Here is a 13,625-nt window from a genome sequence, read left to right as displayed (position 1 = left end):
GGTTATGTGGATACAAAGGTAGCTGCTAGATAGATATTAAAAAATGGTATGTGGAGGGGCAGAATCAAGGCAAAAACAGGTGACTGGTTGTGTGCTGCAAGGTTCAGTGCTGGGACCACTATTGTTTAATTTGTACATAAATGACATAGGAAATAACTTGAAAGTAAATATTCATTTGTTTGCTGATTATGCAAAATTAGGTATAGTAATAGTTACTCGAGCCAATGTGGAGAGCTTGCAGGACGATTTAAATAGGCTGTCCGTATGGGCAAAAGATAATGGATATCAGTTTAATGGAGAAAAAATGTAAAGTTATGGATTTTTGGGATAAATAGATTACAGGCTGTTTACCATATTGATAGAACTGTACTTCAGGAAAAGATGAAGCTAGAGATTTAGGGGTGGTGGTAGACAGAGAGTTAAAATTTAGAGGACATATTGCATCAGAATATTTTAATATTTTAACAAATTTATTAAGAGCCCCAGTTTGCTTCTTAATATCTGGTTCTTTCGCAGCATGGTGCTTACGATTTTGTGCACCAGATAACTTTTTTTTTAATTTTTAATTCAATTTCTATTTTATACCCACAATAAATTAATACAATGCGACACAGATGAAATAATAGTCCGCACTGTGCTACTGTCAGTAGCCTACTGAGATGATTACCATATTACACAACATGACACAGAGACGAAATAATAGTCCGCACTGCGCTACTGTCAGTAGCCTACTGAGATGCGTACCATATAACTGGTTAACTAGCAACAAATGTTTTGTACGAAAATTCGTTTCTGCGCATAAAACCGTTCACCGTTTCACTTTAGATAGACTGCAGTAGACACAACATTCTGCAGGCAAGCATTTAGCCTGCTCTCGCTACAAAATTGTAAACAGCTGGCTGATCAACGAGGCAGCAATATACTTTTTTTTTTTAATTTTTATTCGGTGTATCCGGCCTTATTTATTTTAATATTGATCATTCTAAGAATTTTTTGTTTTTATGATAAAAATTTTGTTTCTTAAAAATGAACTTGAACTTATGAACCGCGCCCCCTTTGTAGCGGCGCCCGCATGCTCTGCATGCCCGCTTCTGCCTGCCCTGCTTAAAGTCCTAAAGTATGCTAGATACTAAGTATTAAGTAGGCTGAATATGTGCCATCCAGATTCTTGGAATTTTCATGCCACTATTATTGTTGATATTAGGATGGTTTATCAGAATTTCCCAGGCTTCTTTAAATTTTTTTTCATACCAGGTTTTTGTATGGTGTAAAGAGCGGGTACTTTTCCAATCAATTTGGTGTAAGGTGTTGAGCGTGTTATCCGAGAGGCCTGCTTCATATTAATACTCATTACTTAGTATCTAGCATACTTTAGGACTTTAAGCAACCTTCAGCTAGTATTGGAAACTATTCCATACCAACTGGTTGAAATTTAAATGTATAATAGATGATGATGATAATAATAATAATAATAATAATAATAATAATAGGACTCTAGCATTGATGTAGTAAAGTTTTTTTTTTTTCCACCAGAGGTCAGGCCAATAATTGTTATAACGGTTGGTCAGTAACTTTAGTAAACCATGTAGATTGTAGTGCAGCATGTTTCTCCGTATATAGTGTATATGCTCAAGAAGATGACCTTGATATGAAGGCTGAAATGTCGAGTGTTGATTTTGGTTTATATTAAACTAAAGTTTTACTCAAACACGGTAGTTGTCTCCATAATTTTCCCAAAATGTATTCTGATCACCGTGTAAGCATAAAAGAAAGGATATTATACTCAATGTTTCATCACCCTTGTTCAATGATTGTGATCAAGAACTGACAACTTCACTGAACAAACAAGTTATTACTGACACTAATAAACACAAAAAACAATTATTAAATTATTTAGCTAATAACAGCTATTTACTACCCAAACTGGGCTTGAGAAATATTGGTTTCAAAAAGGAATTATGGTGAGAAACCAATATTTCCTAAACCCAGAAATACGACTCAAACCTGGATCACAAATTCCTTCTGATCATATTATTATTATTATTGTAAGGGGAACCTCCATGGAGTCCGAAGACTCATTGCGAGATAACCAAACCACACACACACATTCTATCATACCTCTCTTAGAACCCATTAATAAACTAAGCACTCCCACCTGATACTGGCAAGCCATTCCACTCATTCACAGCTCTCCAAGCAAAAAATCTAGTACTCACGCCTACTAACCACAAATTAATTAAACTTCCAGGGATGATCTCTTGTTCTGGCTACTTCTAGCCAACTGCTGACACATTTCTGCTGCATCAATCCTATAAGACCTTTAAGTAACTTAAATGTTTCTATCATATCTCCTCTTTTTCTCCTATTAACCAACTTCTGCAATCCACATACCCTCAATCTATCCTCATAGGGAACATTTTCCACAGATCACTCACTTCTGAATCTTCTCCACTGCTTCCCCAAGAAACCCAGGAGACCAGACTTTATCACAGTAATCCAAATAAGGACATACCAAGGCCTTATAAAGTGTAATAACAACTTCCTTATCTCTACTTGTTAGTGTGTTCTTCTATAGCCAAGAAATCTTGGCTATAGAAGAACTTTCTGACGTATCAAGTAACCAACTCGATACGTCAGAAATCAGAGTTGAAGAACCGTGCACATCACCCAGTTTTCATGAAAGTACTATTGCAACTATTGAACAAGATAACCAGACGCATGATTTAAGTGAAAAACAGTTAGGAGAGGATTTAGTTGTAGTTGACCACGAAACTAACTCATTGTTAGTCTCTGTGAATTTAGAAGATCCAGTTGAATGCAGAAATATTGATGAAAAATTATGATTTGTTTTAATTGAAATGGGGCCTGTTCAAAAGAAAAATATAATATATCCCAGAGATACATATGGTCGTAAATTTGGTGACACGTATTATAATAGAAAAATGGAAAACGGGGAGCTCATGCCACGAACATGGATCATTTATTCCGAAACTTTAAATTCTGTTTTTTGCTTTTGTTGCAGACTTCACACCTACTGAATCAAGTAGTCTTGTAGAAGGTTATAACGATTGGAGAAATGTAAGTACAACTTTGCATAGACATGAGACTAGTTTAACTCACATGAAAAATTTCTTAAAATAGAAGGAACTTGATAAAAATTTAAAAAACAAAACTACTATTGATTGCCATACTCAATGGAAAAGAAACATTGGATGAGTGTTTTAGAACGCTTGATTGAAATTATAAAATCCTTGGTAGCCAAAATTTAACTTTTCGCAGATCATCTGATAAATTATATGAAAGAAATAACAGCAATTTTTTAAAATTAGTCGAACTCTTTGTGAAGTTTGATCCCGTTATGGAAAATCATGTTGAAAGGACCCTACAACGAAACAATGGAGTACACTATTTGAGTAAAGACAAAATGAAATATTGGGAACTTTGAGTAACGCAATCAGGGATACAATTTTATTATCAATTCGAAAATCTAAATATTATTTCATAATTTTAGACTGCACACCTGATGTAAGCAAAACAGAACAAATGACCATTATTATTTGCTTTGTTTCCTGTGACAATGGAATTGTGAAGATCAGGGAAAACTTTTTAGGTTTTGCAGATATATCATATTCCACAGGACGTGGTTTATGTGCAACAATAATGGAAATTGAAGACTTGCGAGGTCAAGGGTATGGCAATGGGGCAAATATGAAAGGGGAAAAATATGGGCTCCAAAATTTGCTTTTGAACAAAAATCCTCGAGTTTTTTATGTGTCATGTGCTGCTCATACTCTAAATTTAATCATTAATGACGCAGCCAAAGTGAATGTAGATACAATTAGTTTCTTTGCAATTATTCAAGAAATATGCAATTTTTTTTCATTCTCTTACAAACGTTGGGCAATCCTTTTAAAGTTCATAAAAAAAATTAACATTGAAACAGCCATTAGAAACGCGATGGGAAAGTAAATTAATGCAATCCGCCCTCTACGATATCAGTTAGGAGAAATTTACAATGCACTTTTTTGAAATTTTAAATAATGAAAATTTTAATAAAGGAACTCAGCATGAAGCACAAACATTTTGTGCTAAAATAAAGGACTACAAATTTATTCGCTCTCTTATAACTTGGCATGATTTACTTAACAGAATAAACCTTGTGAGTAAAATGCTTCAAGACAAAAATATGAACATTACACTTGCTTTAGAATGTATCAAAAACTTAAAAATATTCTTACAAGAGTATCGATCAGATACAAATCTTAAAGAAGTTCTAAAAACGGAAAAAGAACTGAGTGAAGAGGTGGATGGAGAACAAGAATTTAAAACTGGTACGGAAGTTTGACGACAAAAGAAGAACGACAATTTGACTACGAGCATCATGATGAAACACCACGATCACCAGAAGATAAATTTAGAGTGAATGTGTTTTATACACTTCTAGATATTGCAATCTGTTCGTTAATAGAACGTTTTGAACAACTAAAAATATATAATTTCAATTTCTTGTATAGATTACTACAAATTAATAATGAAGATTTACGAAAAAAATTGTGACGATTTAGAGAGTCTCTTGAAGAACGCCGACAATAAAGACGTAAATGCAATAGAACTATGTGACGAGTTATGTGCTTTCCGGGATATTTTTCGGAAGGATAATTCAAACATTCAAAACCCTTTCGATATTCTTAATTTTGTGTCCAATAATTTATCTTTCCCTAACTTTTCAATTGCTTTAAGAATACTATTAACCTTACCTGTTAGTGTAGTGAGCGGTGAATGTTCCTTTTTCCAAGTTGAAATTGATTAAAACCTACTTAAGAACAAGTATGTCACAAAAAAGGCTTGTTAGTTTGCCCTTAATAGCTATTGAAAATGATATATGTGCAGAATTAGACGTTTGTCCATTATTTCTAATTTTGTGAATATGAAATCAAAAACCCTAAAATTTAAAAAAAAAAAAAAATTCAAGTATATTTATCTAATTTAATTTATTTTCTGTTATTCTGTAAAGATGTTATTTTTTGAATACTTATATTAAATGTTCTAATTATTTCTGAATTCTTTTCTTATTTTCTCATCTGTCTTGAGTTTCTTTTATTTTCCTAAAAGATAGTTCCACTTATAAAAATTATTAAAAATTTTTTTACAAATTACTAAGAATTTAGTAATTTGTAAAATACGAGAATTTTTTAAACTTTAGTTCAAATAAATTAACTTTAATTAAAATTCATTTTAATTTTGTTAGCGATTCAGGTTGGTGAGAATTCTGTAATCCCTATATCATTATGTTCAACGGATTAAAGTGAAGTGGCTTTATCAAAATTTGCTTTAACTTTTGAGAATTTTTTTAATATTTGAGTTTTTAACGATTATCCTGTTTAGTTGACACCCCCGGTTCGCTACATTTAGCGAACCAACGTGTGACTGTTCTGTCAAAATTTATTTAAGAAATTTCAAATAATTAAAATTTTTATTATTGTAAAAGAACCACACACACGCCCGGATCGTTACAGGGGCGCTTAGATAGAAATTGCATGCGAGCAGCAAAGACCCTAGTGCCAGTTCTGACTTTAAGCAACCTTCAGCTAGTATTGGAAACTATTTCATAACAACTGGTTGAAATTTAAATGTATAATCATGTTTTTAATATATATATATATAAACATGTTACTCTCCAGCCCAATGTAATTTTGTAACCAGTAGATAATAATAATAATGATAGGACTCTAGTGTTGATGTAGTAAAGTTTCTTTTTTTTTTTCCCACCAGAGGTCAGGCCAATAATTGTTATGACGGTTGGTCAGTAACTTTAGCAAACCATGTAGATTGTAGTGCAGCGTGTTTCTCTGTATATAGTGTATATGCTCAAGAAGATGGCCTTGATATGAAGGTCGAAATGTCGAGTGTTGATTTTGGTTTATATTAAACTAAAGTTTTACTCAAACACGGTAGTTGTCTCCATAATTTTTCCAAAATGTATTGAGTGTAATATAATTATTAAAGTACATTAAAGTTTTAAGCTCTCACTGTACACTAATCTCCAAAAAATGCAAGCAAATCTATTGTTCAATGCTTAACCACATTCAAATATTACTCACTCATCCAGCATTCAAAAAAAGGTAAAGAGGAGGGGGAAAATTCAAAGAATAAGTTCAAATGATAATATAAACCAGTGAATGCTATCATTCTGAAGCTGTTATAATTACAGCTGATTCTAGTACTATCAACATATGTTATATTTATTTGTAAGTATTCTGTTTATATCATTTCTCTTTATATATGATTTTAATTCAGTTGCTGTCTTGCTCTTATGTCATTTCATACATGCTGTTTTATTCATCTCATTCTTTACTGGTTGCATTCTATTTGACAATTTGTATTCGTTGCTAACTTTGCTGTACTGATGTTGTCTGCAGACTTTGTTTTTATATATAAAGGATATTTTTGTATAGGTCTTTCTGAAGAAAAAATGAAAGAGATCCAAATCAAAATCGAAGCAGATCGTAAAATGCTTTCTGAAAAAAAAGATATGGCAGAAGAAGAAAGAAAACGTATTGCATCTGAACTAGAAAAACGTGAAGATGAACTTGGAAAAGCTCGGTAAGTAAAACTTTGAATGTATTGTGCACAAGTTGTTTTTGGGAAGTAGGTATGTGAACAGAAATTTTTCAAAAATATAGCAAAAGCCTGGTGTAAGATGTATTTGTAAGATGTTTACTTCTTGTCAATTTCTTAAGATTTGACCAGGTGTCACTTTGACAACTAATCTCTGCGTGTTCATTTTTAAGACTTTACGGGAACATTTAATGTATATCATGACTCCAAAAAAAGGAAAAGTGATGCAAGTGTTAAATTGTGAATGAAGATATTTTGTATGTTTTAATACTTCATTCACATTTAACATAATCCACCATGTCATAAGCAAGACTTGTAAATATTATTTGATGTTAATCTCTTGCTTGTAAATTAGTATTCATATAATTACGTTGAGTTTATTTATTGCTGTTTAATTATATAATTTTAAGATATGTATTACTAATGAAAGAACTCTGTTAAAATGTCATTCAAATTATTCTTTTTATTCCTGTGTTAATATTATAAGAAGCTGTGCAAATATATTATAAGAACTTGTGTTCATCATATTTAAATATATATTATTTGAATTGTAAAATATCCTTTTATTTTGTTTCTGTATGCAAGATATAATTTTATGTAATTCTTCTGAATGCATTTGATAGGCTGTTGTCAAGGAAACTGAGTTAATTTTAGATTGCACTTGCGTGGAGCGTGAGCTACAGTATTCGAAGGGAGAAGGAGTTGATATGAGCTGGACTGGCTAGAACCAGATTTTGGCAGGAAGAATGAAGGTATTTAATTGGAAAACGAAAGTAAAGAGGGGAGAAGCATTCAGGACAGCACGGAGTGAAGTAACGGGTGGCAGTAAAGGGAATTTAGAAATGCCATAAATAAATTAAGAAGGGACCGGGAAATTAATAAGCAATTGGAATATTTCTACTGTTCATTGGAATCATCTACGGCAATTGGAATATTCTAAAATTGTTTTGAGGAAGAATAGTGCAAGGCTGAATTTAATGCATAGTAATAAATAAGGAATAAGTAGATTACCTAATACAAGTGCATCATGACTTATGAAGCTTTATGTTTAACATTTCAGTTATTATAGTGAAGATTTCTTTTGAATAGTGTTTGCTTCAGAATGATAGTTAACTACAGTTTTAAGTGTGCCTATAGTGAATCCAATGTGTAAAAGATGTAACCCGGTAAGAGCAGTCCATTTTTTTTTAATATTTCAGCGTGAAGATATAAGAGTTAGCTCCGCCTGATATATCTTAACATTAACTGTGGCGTTCTACTAAAAATAGCTGAAGTATGGAGCTTTAAAGTGTTTCCCCCTTGAAGTGGTAACTGCCTCATAATTAAATTAAGTGTTAGTTGACTAAGAGAGAATTAGAGAATTCTACTTTAAAAATACTTACTGTGAGATTCTGTAACATTGAACTGTGTGGACCATCTTCAATTATTCGGATGAATATAGTATTGACAGCTGAATTTGCGATGCCTAATGTTTTATGTTTGTTATGAGTATTTGGACTAAGCTGATTTGCATTATCTTGTTTTTAAAGTTTTACTTAAATGTACATGTCTATAACCCTGTATTAAATGTTTATTTTATTGGATTCAATTTGTTGTTTGCCTGATTTTTCTTGATTGCACCACTCATAAAGTTTATCGGATCTTGCGGAAGCCTTAAATATTTATTTTAAACTCGGCCTGTAGAAAAGTGAGATTGCTAAAGTTAGTTGGTGATTGATTCCACTATATTATATAGACTAATCTGAATATAGGGTGGTGCAAGATAATATAAATTTCTCTATATTTGGATTAGTAATCAACCAACAATTAATTAAGATAATTTAAATAAGAACTACTTTCTAACAAGATGGCGGATTCAGAGCCATGATGTACGATCCAACACAAGTAACAATAGTGTTGCATAGAACTTATGAAAGTTATAACCAGGAATGAAACTTCCAGTTTCATTCCTGGTTATAACTTAGGCACCAGGGTGGCAGAGCTCCCCCCCTCCCCCAGTGTGTGTATATATATATATATATATATATTATGACTGTAAATCCATATCATGTTCATGGGGCCGGGTTGCCTGTTCTGAGGGATGAGAAACCCAAGTTTCTGGGTGAAAAAACCCTCTTCCTCTGTATGAGACTAGCTAACTCATCTTTAGTTAAAAGAGACCAGGTAAAGGTTCCTCACATCATAGTCAAAAATCGAACCCAGGTCTTTCCGACCAAAGAGCTTTGTCTATACTGTACTGACTGAGCTTAGGAGGCTCTATTTTTTGATTATTTAATAAAAGAAGAAAGTTGGTAATATTTTGTACTTCTAAGAAAGTAGTGCATTTTCATTGCATGAGCAACTGTTTGTTTGCTTGGAATCAAGAATTATACATATCATTTCCACATACACACAAGAGGTGACAGAAGAACCTATATAATAATGCTATTTGTATGGTATAGTTGAAGGTTGAGAAAGGACTGTTGATATTTTTCTTGAAAAAGAGGTTATAGTTGTTCAGGAACAATTCATGAGGATGGCTGAATAAAAGAAAAGAAGCAATTATAGTGAGTTTGTAGTTGAGCTGTCTAATATTCTTTTACAGGTCAGCTGCAAGCTCACTATAATTGCATGAATGGAATCAGTGAGAGAGAGAGAGATCATCTCTCTCTCTCTCTCTCTCTCTCTCTCTCAGTCAAGTCACCCTCCTCTGGACAAGAATTTTTAGGGAGATTTTTGGTGTACCATACCAAACATGTCAAAAGCACTATAAGCTTTTGGAATTTGTACAGAGTTGGTAACTGGATGGTAAACTGTAGCTTGAGCAGAAAAAGATACCTAGTTATTTTACATACCGAGGAAGCTGTTGATGTGATGTGATATGATATGCCAGGAAAGACCAGACATGAATGTCAGTCCAAGAGGAAAGATCTACTCTTATCTAGTGGTTTGTGTATTATTGAAGGTAGGAGAAGGGAAACTGAGATCCTTTTGGGTGAGAAAGAAGGCAAGACTGTGTTTTGATAGTACTGAATGCGACTTGGTTACCTTCACCCCATTAAAGAATATCAAATGAGTAGGAGGAATGGAGTACTGTCATCATCAGAACTGTGGATTAAGTTATTGGTCAGTGAGAGAAAGTTATTTGTGTATAGGAGAATGCGAGTATGCAATGGAAATGAGCCCTGAGGCATTCCTACATTGTTGGAGAAGCTCAAATCCATCCCTCATGACATGCAGTGATCAACTACAGAAAAAGCCAGGCTACCTAATTACAGAGGATGGCAGTTTACTGAGCAGATCTTGACACCAGGAAGAGTCACGTTTTGGAAATGTCAAGAACAATGGCACAAGTTTTTCCAAGCCTTTTCTGTGTGCCTAGTAGTGGGTGATGTAGAATAAGAGATATGCTGTGTATGTAGAATGTCTTATTGCATTCTAGGTAGTGGAAAAGTTGGATTTTTTTTTTTTTTCGAAAAAGCTTAATATAGTGTTTCCATGTATTGAGATGGATGCCAGCTAAGGAGAGATAATCACAGGTATTAGTTTTAGAGCACAACTTTTGAGTAGAACTGGAGAGATATCTTCAGTACCAGATGATCTTTCTTTTGGCATGTAGGTTGTTTAAGATTCTGATATTTTAAAATTTTTTTTATCAAAAGACAACACAGGAGGCCTCTAATGGACTGTTGCTAGTATGCTAGGAGGCAATTTACCTTGGTTATCTATGCAAGAGTTAGAGGAGAAGAATGATTCCTGGAAATCAGCTTTATTTTCAGGTCTGTAAATATGTCATCTGGATTGGGGAGAGGGGGGGAGGAGAAGAGAGAAAGACATAGATGAACACAAGTTGCATCACCTGACAACCTCTGCAGGGGACTAGAAGAAATAACTGCCATTTAAACAATAGGAAAGCTTTTGGCACTTTCCTAAGTCAGATATTGATTGGCTGATAGCTGCTTGGCATTTATTGCATACTTCAGTGTAGGCCAAGTAAGAAATTGATGGCTTTCCTTATCTTTTCTTCATTAAATAAGCATGATAATTTAAGATAGAAAATCACAAATGAAAGTTATGAAGAAACTCACTACCTTTCTTATTTTCTAAAATTTCATGGAGTGAAAGGATGAATATCAGAAATACTGTTCTTATATTCAGTTTTATACATGCAATTCTGTTATTTGATCTTCTCATAGGATCCGTATAAAGTATTTATTATTACCATCTTTTTGATTATTATTTAGACAAGAACATGATGCTTTAACTCAGAAGCTCCAAGGTCTTGAAAAGAAAATAATAGTTGGAGGTGAAAACCTTTTAGAAAAAGCAGAAGAACAGGAAAGGCTACTTGAGGAGAGTGCAAAAGAACTTGAAGAGAGGAAACGGAAAGAAGCAGAACTCAAGCAGGCATTACAGTTAAAAGAAGTAAGCATATATATATATATACATACTATATATTTTGGTTATTTGTGTAATACTTCACATTAACCCACTTTATATTTATTTTATATATATATATATATTAGTTTTCATTATTATTATTATTAATAATGGGCAAGTAAAAGGAATGAATTTTAATTAGAAGAATGTGGATTGGAAAGAAGGGAGAGTAACTTTGTTGAGTTTCTGTGGGATAATTATCTGAAGCACATGTGATGAAAGCAACACGAGGTTTAATGGTGTTAGATTTAGTGATATCCTCATGGGATATGGTTGTGAATGAGGTATCAACACTGCCACCTGTTGGTGAAGGTGATCATGAGGTACTGGATTGGAAGTCAAATAGGAAAAAGTTATCAAAAAGATCTATATGTGGAACTACAAGGTGGGTGATTATGAGAAGCTCCATAGTCAACTAACATCAATACATTGAGTTGATGAATTGTGTAGAAAAGATGCTGACAGTGCATGAGAAATGATAAGACAGTATCTAACACAAGAGCAATGCATAACTCCATACAGAGTTAAGTGAATAAATGGAGTAGGAGTGAGATGGATGAACGATGAAATCAAGCAAGCAGCATTACAAAAGAAGTTATGGAGGAAGTACAAGACAGTTTGCAGTGAACAGATGCCTGAAGAATATAAAGTGCAGACCAGAAAAGTGACATGCATGGTTTAAAAAAGAAAAAGTACAATATGAGAGAAGAATGGTCAGTCAGGTCAAACTAATTCAAGGGAATTTTTCTGCTACGTGGCTATTCTGCTATAGGAAAAATAATTATATCAGGTTGACTGGTGGATAGCTATGGTAGCAGAGTAAATGAACACTTCATCAGTTTATATCGTAGTGGTATGAATGATGCTTGCAACTTAGAAGGGAGATAAGAATTAAGAGAAGTAAAGCTGAGAGAATTGGAGGTGTATCAAGTGTTGCAGAGTTAGACGTTAATAAGGCTGTGGGAATGGATGACATATCATCACGTATTTTTAAAGAATGTGCAAAAGAGTTAGCCATGCCATTGTCCTGGTTATTTCATGAGAGTCTTCCAGTGGACAAAGTTCCTAAGAAGTGAAAAGAAGGCAAAATAATATCTCTCCACAAGCATGATCTGAGAACAGAAGTGTCCAATTATAGACTGGTCAGAGTATCTGCAGTTGTGTCCAAGTGTTGGAAAAATTGGTTAGAAATAGAATACAGGATTGGATTGATGAACATAAGAGTCTCTATGATGATCTGTTTTAGCAATCTGCAAAAACAGACCATGATGAGGGTATGTTTTATGATCAGGGTGACGATATGTTAGTTAAGGGAGAATCATATACAATGATATTCTTGGATTTGCAAAAGAATTTGCGAGATTACCACATGATAAGTTTGTATACAGGCTGCAGAGGATAGAAATAGATAATATATTGGTTAGATGGATCAGATTGGCCCTCTGAATGATACCAGGAAGTTGAGTGATGGAGCCATGTCTCAGAAAATGAAGGTGACCAGTGGCATGTGCAGGGTTCTGTTCTTACACACCTACTGTTTAATCTGTTTGTTAATGATATTTCATGTGGATTGACTGGAGATCTTTGCTGATGATGCAGAGTTAGGTAGAATTATTAGGAGTAGTGCTGATGTTAATTCTCTACAGGAAGATTTGAATAGACATTTAGTCTGGACAAATGAGTGGAATTGCAGTTTTAATGTTAATAAATGCAAGGTGTTACACTTTGGGATACAGAGATAAAAGGCTACATATTGTATTGGTGGAGCTGCACTTCAGGAAATGGGTGAGATTCGGGATCTTGGAGTGATGGTGGACAGTGGACTGAAGTTCTGAGGGCACATCATATAGCTGCTATTATAAAAAGTACATTGACATGTAGGAATAAGAAGGTGGTAGTGCTATATAAGTCACTGGTCAGGCTACATATGGACTATTGATCTACAGATTTGGTCACCTAGTTTTCATTGTGATATGGAAGCACTAGAGAGGGTCCAAAGATGAATGACTAAAGTGATATCAGGACTCTGGAGTGTTGATTATGAAGAGTGTTTGTGGGAATAGATTACAGAGGAGATATAATAGAGAGGAAAATGCTTTCCTCAACATTCATTTAGCTGAAAGTATCTCCGAGGTTCTTGTTCTTGCAGATGAGATCTCAATAAAAATAAGCTGAAATGGATTTGATCCTTTTTATAATGCACACTACTGCCACATCTAGTCATCATAAACAAATGAGTGTTGCTGTCAGAGGTATATATGCAAATGAGCCACAGCATAAAATTGGTCTCTTTGGAGTGGTTTTCCATTTTGTGTGTGGAGTGAAAAACAAGACATTTCATGATAGCAAAATTCTTGGTTATGGCTGCGAGATATCATTGAACTGATGAATCATAAGACTAGATGCTGGCCAAAGTCAGTCAGATGGTAGTAGCTAGATGGTTGCATATGAATCTAGAGTGCTACCCTGAATCAGCTATGATCTGACTGCATATCAGCTTCAGGGACAACATTGGTATCTGCTTCCAATGTGCCCAGAAGGCTTCACAAAGGTGGTGACTGGTAATAGGATCTGGAAAATAAATATTA

At 33.9% G+C, this 13,625-nt stretch overlaps 1 protein-coding gene across 3 annotated transcripts in view; it reads left to right on the top strand.

The window, feature by feature from the left end:
- Klp64D (kinesin-like protein 64D) overlaps positions 1–13,625 on the top strand; it is a 261,208-nt gene that overhangs the window by 131,954 nt on the left and 115,629 nt on the right. For all 3 annotated transcript variants that reach the window (XM_090394321.1, XM_090394320.1, XM_090394322.1), the window contains exons 11-12: positions 6,456–6,603; positions 10,842–11,022. In XM_090394321.1, the coding sequence (XP_090250447.1) occupies positions 6,456–6,603; positions 10,842–11,022 (329 nt within the window). The remainder of the gene's footprint in view (positions 1–6,455; positions 6,604–10,841; positions 11,023–13,625) is intronic.

This window comes from Typopeltis vanoorti, chromosome 6 (genome assembly GCF_054136105.1).
Source record: "Typopeltis vanoorti isolate ZY-2024b chromosome 6, IOZ_Tvanoo_1.0, whole genome shotgun sequence".
Taxonomy (NCBI): Eukaryota; Metazoa; Arthropoda; class Arachnida; order Uropygi; family Thelyphonidae; genus Typopeltis; species Typopeltis vanoorti.
The sequence above is the reverse complement of the archived record's forward strand: the minus strand, read 5'-3'. Positions and strand labels throughout refer to the sequence as shown.